We start from the raw sequence: 7,923 nt of genomic DNA on the forward strand, positions 1-7,923 counted from the left end.
CTGGAGAACTCTGCGGCCACCCAACTCTGACCCATTGCAGCACTTGTCTTAGGGCATGGTCACTGTCGGTGAACTGCTGTAGTTGCTTAACCGACACTGCTAGCTTTTCCAGCTTGGAGATTGCATTGACCAGTTCTGGTGGTTCAGGCGGCTCTGTGTAAAGCTCGTGTCAGTAGTAATTTACTCATGGCATTAGCGTTTGCATTGAGGCGTCCTGGTCGGTGCTCAATCGTCTAAATGTAGGCTCCCAGTGTGAGGGCCCAACGCTGAATGCGAGAGGCAGTCATTGCTGGAATGGCTTTGTCTTCACGAAATATGCCAACCAATGGCTTATGATCAGTGATAAGGACAAAGCTTCAACAGAGCAAGTAGTCTCTGAAGCATGTGACACCAAAGATGATGGCCAGGGCTTCCTTTTGCAGATGCGAGTAATTTCGCTCAGCTGCTATGAGTGTGCGAGGTACAAATGCCAGTGTGTTCTTCACCCCATTATCACGGTGTGAAAGCACTGCCCCAACTCCATAAGGGGAAGCGTCACATGCGAGCACCAATTCCTTAGATGGGTCATAGTGCGCCAGCACCTTTGCTTCCATTTCGAGGGACTGCTCTTGTTAAGCAGAGCATACAAGGGTGCTAGTAGCGTAGACAAGCTCGGGAGGAATTTCCCATAGTATGACAAAAGTCCAATGAAGGATCTCGGCTCACCAACGTCTTTGGGCTCGGGTGCTTCCATGATGGCTTCAACATTTTCTGAAGACCAGCTGCACTGATTTCATGGCCCAAGTAAATAAGGGATAATTTGAAGAATTCGCACTTCTCCTGTTTCTGTGTCAGCCCGGGCTCTTTGATCCTCTGTAAAACTTTGCGCAAATTCTGGAGGTGCTCATCATCCATTCTGCCAGTTACCAAGACATCGTCTAGGTATATGGACGTGCCAGGAAGGTCACGAAGTATTTCTTCCATTCTTCTTTGAAAGAGGGCAGGGGCCGAGGATACGTCGTATGCCAGGCAATTGTAGGCAAAGAGGCCTCTGTGCGTGTTGATGACCTAGTAGCTTGCTGGTCTCATCAACTAAGATTTGGTTATAAGCCTCACAAAAATCCAGTTTTGAAAACTTGGCCCCACCTTGCAATGATGCAAATATGTCTTCCACTTTAGGTAATGGGTTCTGTGTTTTCACCACTGCGGGATTGACTCCAATCTTATAGTCGCCACAGATCCTGACACTTTGCCCATCTGCTTTTAAAACCGGCACTATTGATGAAGCCCAATCGGAATGGTCAACTGGTGTGATGATGTTTTCATGTTTCATTCGCAGAAGTTCTTCTTCAACCTTGACTCAAAGTGCGTACGGCACTGAACGAGGCCTGTAGTACCGTGGTTGCGCGTCAGGTCGAACCTGGACGTGCACTGGTGGTCTTTCTAGCGTCCCACAGCCCGGTTTGAAAATGTCTTGAAATTCCAAGAGCATAGCCCGTACGATCTCTTGTGTGGTAGTATCCGTCTGCGTTGCCTTTACTTGACGTGGCAGAAGATTGAAGGTTGCAAGCTAATCTCTACCGCATAGAGTGGGACTCTTGCAAGCTACCACAAGCAGTGACTGCTGACTTGCAGTTTCGCCTAGACGTACATCAACAAACAGCGTTCCCTGCACCAGTATGGTTCTCCGTATGCAGTTGAGCTTGATGTCTGTCTGTAAAAGCTCGGGCAAAGCTCCTTGGTGCTGCAGGCAGGTGTCCTTCGAGATTATGGAAACTGGGGAGCCTGAGTCTAACTCTATTTCCAATGGCACACCATTGACAGTGAATGTCATCGTAATGGGCTTCAAGGATGACTGCGTTCGCAGAGAATGCAGGTAGTACTCAGGTGGCTTGTCTGCAGATTGCACGGTGTTCACCTGAGAGCCACGCTGCGACTTTCCCTTGTCAGCACTAGACAGACAGCAGCTTGCCAAGTGACTCACTTTGTCGCACTGGTAGCACCACGTGTTTATATGTTTGCACTCCAGAGGCCTGTGATCGCGGGATCCACAGCGTATACACGGCTTGAACTTCTCGTGGTGTCCAGCCTTGGGTTTGCCTCTCGGATTCAATTCTTGCGCCTTATTACCCTTGGGAGGGTGCATGTGCCTTTTCTTGAACTTGAGGTGGTTCGCCGAGCCTTCTTGAGCAGGAGAAGCGGGCCTGTCCGAGTGGCCCTTGCGCAGTTCGCTTGCGTTGAGTTCTGCCGCCTCTGCCATTCTTGCAACTTCTACGGCTTTGTCCAGAGAGAGGTTTTTCTCAACTAACAACAGCTGTTGCACGCCTCTGTCGCGAATTCCACACACAAGTCTGTCCCTCAACATCCGGTTCAGCGCTGTGCCGAAATTCCAGTGTTCTGCAATTTGTCGGAGCTCGGCGACAAACTCTGCGACGCTTTTGTTCTCGAGTTGAACCCTGGAGTGAAAACGGAAGCTTTCGGCCATCTCCGAAGGCACGGGGCTGAAGTGGCTGTTGAGCATTGACTTAAGTTCTTTGAACGCTTTCTGCTTGGGCTTATCCGGAGCCAACAGACTGCGAAGTGTTGCGTACGTACTGGTGCCGACTGTTGGCAGTAATATATTCTTTTTTTCATCGTCCTCGATGCCGTTGGCGCTAAAGAACGTATCGAGCCGCTCTGTGTGGGATGGCCATGGCTCTTTGCTGTCTTACTCCTCGATTCGACCGAACGTCGTCATGTTTGCGCGGGAAAGACGTGCTTCACTCCGCTGGCCGTAAATTCACTTGCCTGCGCGCATCACTATATGATGTCTTCGCTTCGGCTTTCCTCCGGGTCCGATGCTATCCCATCCCCGTCACCAGTTGTTGTGTATCAACATAACAGGGTTTATTACGCATAGTTACATTGAGAGAGCAGTGATGGAGACACCGAGCATAGCTTCACTCTGGATCCCCAGTCCAAGCCTGACTGAGTCCCCATCTGTCGGAACACGCGTGACATACTCCCAAGGCGGCAGTACCATCTACCCGAGCACCTTACAACTGCCTACACAGCATTTTGCTTTGTGAACATGTTGCCGCAAAAGTTTAGTAAAGAGATGCTACAACAGACCTTATGCAAAATTGCTGCCTTCTGTTGATTACAGATTCAACGCTATGTGTGAGGCTTGCATGTATTAGAATCATATTGCTGCCATAATGTCTTGCTTGCGTCTGCTTTTCATAGTAACCAATCAGTGCATAAAATCGCTAGATGAGCTTGTAAGGACCTGTACACATTTCTGGGATTGCCTGATTGTGGCATTGACCGTAAATATGTTTTAATAACTATCTCGATGTGAGAACGAAAATAGCGGTTCATCACCGATCCTCGTGTAGATCTGCTGTCGCTGAGCGTGAGCGTACACACTAGTTTATAGTACTTATGTACATTTTCAGCATAGCCTACAAAGCATGAACTATATGAATATCTATGTGTAGCGTAGGATGATTAGAAAGATGCATTAGTAAGCGACATTAAGGCATACCGATGACAGTAAAAAATACGCTTTTCAAAGCACATTTTATAAGGGTCAGCCTATATTCTGATGTATTGTGCATCTAATTGGATGTAAAACTGTGTTCTTGTTTTCTGCAATATAAATTCTGTCACCGATATAAGTTTTTATAGAATACCTCTTAATTATTATTTAACAAAAGTTAGCACCTCACACATGTAGGAAATTAACAAGTGTTTGTGGCTCAAAAAAGTCAATGCCCATTTGATGGCATTTTATGCAGTATTGTTGAGACATGTGCTCGTAGATAACAAGACATGCCTATAATTCACATCGTCGCATTTAGGGCACACTGGCGCCTTAGTATTTCAAGCCATTGCAGCAAAGCAGCTTGGCTCGTTGGTTCTGCACAGGAGCGTGTAACTAATGATAATGCACCTGCAGTTGTATGTACTACACTTCCAGAACAGCGATTTTCAGTTGTGTACAAAAAATGTCTCAGAGTTAAAGCATTTGTGCATAGGCGCGCATGGGTGATTTGGTGGGAGGGCGGAGTTTCTTCAGTCACTTGAGCAGGGGTGGGGTGCAAAATCGGACCCATACATTGACATTTTGGGAGGGAGAGCACTGCGATAAATTTTTGTTCCCATTTTCAGAAGCGGCATCAGCTTTTGGAAGAACCTTATATTTCCTCTCTTTGGGATATGAATGAAAAAACTTGTGGTGGCGAAGTGAGGATTATTGTGTTAAATTTCGCACCAAGGCACATGAAATGGTTGAACAATAGGATTAAGGAAGCGATATGCGGGCACAGAATTCAAGACGTTACTATGTTAAACTTCCCAATTTGGAAATAACTACGAACTACATGTTTCAGCTTGATAGGTCTGTCCACGGAGAACAGACCGCCTGTTGTATGTTTATAGTGCGGGCTGAGGATTTTTTTTTTACCTTCCGATAAAGAATGTCCACTGAGAACAACAACAAAACAATGTGCATGAGCTGCCTGTCCAACTTGTAATAGTTGTCGCAATGTAATAGGCAATGTAATGTCATCAACAGCAGCATGCGTGCGTGTGCTATAGTAGCTATAATGCAGCTTTAATTTGAAGCTCGTACATGGTCTGTTTGTCCAGCACGGCGTGAAAGAATGCTCTCTGATGAGCACCAATGCTGTCATATACAACATCTATTAGAAATACGAATGTTAACACAACATTAAATAGTTGTAAAGAGCAGTTGGATAAAGCAACAGAGCATTAGTATGAGGAAATTTAATAGCGTCAATGCTAGTTTCCTGCAAAGCTTTTTCACCATACCTATTCTCCTAAATGAGCAATACAGAGCATAAGGCAGTACCGTTCATAATAGTCGCCACACGTTGACACTTGCACTCCGAGCGTACATGCGTGCAGTGCGCTTAGCCTTCAACATGGTTAAAACGCATAAAGTGGCCGCTAGATGGAAGCAGATTTTGGGGTTAGAGGGTGGGATGGGTAAACTCCAAGAGGCCTCTGGGAGTGTGCATGTGACCATATGCATAGTCCCAGAGGTCTGGGGCAGTCGCTTGGGATTGAAAGGAGGGTAGTGGAGGCCAACTGTGTCATGAGGGGTATTACCCGGCAGCTCGGATACAGCATAACAGAGGTGAACCATGACATGTGAGAGCCCGGCGCTCGTCCCTTTGCACAGAATAGCATTCAATACAGTGGTGCCATGGCAGGAGGGTTGGTAATAGGATGTGTCGTCAAGCCACAGCTTTTTTAGGGGGACCCAGAGCCCTGAGGCCAACAGTGTAGCCAAAGACGATTTTAAAGAGGCTCCAATATTCAAGCCACGTGGGGTCTGTGGGAGAAAAAATTGACGTAAGCACAAGGGCCGAGCTAAATCCGACTTAGAGTATTTTAACATGCAGGGTGGTAGGAATAGGTTAAAGTGGGAAGAGATAGAAGAGCAGAGTTTTTTTTCTTTCGATACTGGTTAGGGACACCGGCAGGGGCGGACAAGTACGGCACCACAGGTGACTCGTGTTTTGATCTTATAACAGCTTTCGCTGTAATATTTACTTTTGCTGGAGCTGATGGTATATGGGGCTGTGGAGACACATCTTCCGGAACTGGAGCAACTATCTTGCAATCCGGACTACTTATGGAAATATTGCAATAGAACAGAAAACAGCAAAACAAAGGGAGGGGTCAAATTGGGGAACTTATACATAAATATGGGCTGGCAAAGAGTCAAGTAAGAATGCAGGGAAGTTTATGGTTAAGAGAGAAAGTAGCTGGGCGGATCACACTCCTTGGTTTGGTGTACTTGTGAATGGGAGCAAAGTCCATAGCGGAAAACCAGTGAATGGTGGAATGCATGACAAATGACATCGAGGAATTAGGAGGAGAGTGCTAGATGATTATACTAGCAGATATGAATGCACACAAAAAAGATATGGATGAGTATACTGACCCAACAGGCAAAATGATCATGGATATGTGTGAAAGGCATAATTCGATCATTTGGAACAGTACTGAGAAATGTGAAAGGCAAATAACATGGGAGGTAGGAAGGCTGCAGTCGACGATAGATTACGCACTGATGTCACATAGCATGTATGATAAGCTCAGGGGAATGCACATAGATGAACGTGGCTCTAGAAGTGTGGGTAGTGATCACAAACCTATCAAGCTAAGTTTTGGAAGAGCAACAAAAGGGGGAAAGAGACAAGTTGAGCAACTACAGGAGAATTTGTGTTCAGAAACACAAATAGAAATAGCTACTAAACCAATTGAGAAAGTAACCACTGAGCATAATAAGATAGTGTGGACATACACGAACCTAATTAGACTGTTTGCGCAAGAGCTTGCTAAGACACGTGACAAGTCACCCCGGAAAAGAAGACACAAACCCAAGAGTTGGTGAGATGAAGTTAAGAGAGCCATAGCAAAACGTCAGGAAGCATATAAAGAACACAGACATGCTAAGCAGCGGGGTGAACCGACAGATGATGTTGAACGAAAATGGGAAATCTTTCTAAACTCTAGAAGGGAAGCATTCCCTCTGATCAATGAAAAGATTGAAAGAAAGGGGGCTCAGTGGCTGACAGAAGTACATAAAAAGAATAGAAAGGCAGCTGCAAAATTTGGAACCATCTAAACTCCTGAAGAAATGAGACAAGCCTAGAACAGAGGTTTATAACTACAGCTCAAGGTGCTAGGCTAGAAGAGGACGAAGCTATTGAATAAATAAGAACAAGGGTGACGGAAACATTTCAACAAAGAAGTGATTTATGCACCACAATTGACAAGAATGAATCAAGTGGCGCAATGTCTCCATTTTCACAACGAGAGTGGGAAGGGCTGAGAGGAGGGTTCCTAGTAGTACATCACCAGGCACAGATGGCATTCCAATGATGCTGATAAAGACATTAGGTCCGAAATCTTAGCAGACTTTGAGAGAGGCCGTGAGCAAACTAATAATCGATGGTGAAGTCCCTGATGGATGGAAACTTAGCAGGATGAGCGTGAGCTATAAAGGGGAACAAAGCTGACATAAACAACTATCGTCCTATAACAGTGACATCAGTGGTCTACAGGCTAGCGATGCAGATTTTAAAGGAAAGACTGCAGGCATGGATAAAGGATGAGGGGTGCGGGGGAACTGCAGATTGGGTTTTGGAAACAAAGGAGGTTGGAAGACAATCTGTTCTCACCGACGCAGTGCATTGAAATAGCAGAAAAGGAACACAGGCCCCTGTGGCTAGCATTTTTGGATATCAAGGGAGCGTACGATAGCGTGGTTCAAGAGGACTTGTGGGGAATACTGGACACACTAGGTGTGGAAGTTAAGAGTCACTTATCTTTTAAAGGATATCTATAACAGTAACAAGGTAGTTATAAAGTGGCAAAAACAGGCATCCAAGCCCACAGAGGTAAAACTGGGGCTTAGGAAGGAGTGTCCTCTGTCACCTTTGTTGTTGATGATGTACCTACGTAGAGTCTTTGTACTTGGCGTTTGAGATCGGCAATTTTGGCGTTTGTTACTGATTTCAGAGGCTGCTAAATAAGCGTAAAACGCTTGTCATTTATAACAGCGTCACTTACGTAGGGTTAATTATAATTACGTTTACGCCTTTTTAAAACTTTTTTACGTTATTTTTGTTGCATGTAAGCTCCAAAAACGTAAAAACTTGTTTGAAGACACCCCTACTTAATTGGCGTCACCACCATAGTTCCGACCATGACCTACTACACTCCTGACCTGTTCAGATAGCGGGGTTCCTATGGGAGCGCGTGTCCCCGCTCTCGTTCAATCGCTCGCCGTAGGTGGCGCTACCTATAACCTGTTCGTCTGTTTCTTTATGGTTGTTTTGTAGGCGCTGGTATAAGAATGCCTGCATTCTGCAGTGAACTGGCGGCATATATGTGACTATTTCTTCCCATACATTGCTGGTTAAG

The 7,923-nt window shown here is 45.7% G+C and overlaps 1 protein-coding gene across 1 annotated transcript; it reads right to left on the reverse strand.

The window, feature by feature from the left end:
• Nucleotides 1-1,549: 1,549 nt before the first annotated feature.
• On the reverse strand, nucleotides 1,550-2,500 carry LOC142803075 (uncharacterized). Its single transcript, XM_075888185.1, has one exon. The coding sequence runs from the start codon at nucleotides 2,498-2,500 to the stop codon at nucleotides 1,550-1,552; it is 951 nt and encodes a 316-aa protein (XP_075744300.1).
• Between the last annotated feature and the right edge of the window lie 5,423 nt (nucleotides 2,501-7,923).

The sequence above is a fragment of the Rhipicephalus microplus genome, chromosome 3 (genome assembly GCF_043290135.1).
Source record: "Rhipicephalus microplus isolate Deutch F79 chromosome 3, USDA_Rmic, whole genome shotgun sequence".
In the NCBI taxonomy this organism is placed as follows: domain Eukaryota; kingdom Metazoa; phylum Arthropoda; class Arachnida; order Ixodida; family Ixodidae; genus Rhipicephalus; species Rhipicephalus microplus.

Excerpts from the sequence above, each read along its gene's own strand:
- LOC142803075 (XM_075888185.1), bottom strand. The coding sequence starts at position 2,500 with ATGCTCAACAGCCACTTCAGCCCCGTGCCTTCGGAGATGGCCGAAAGC.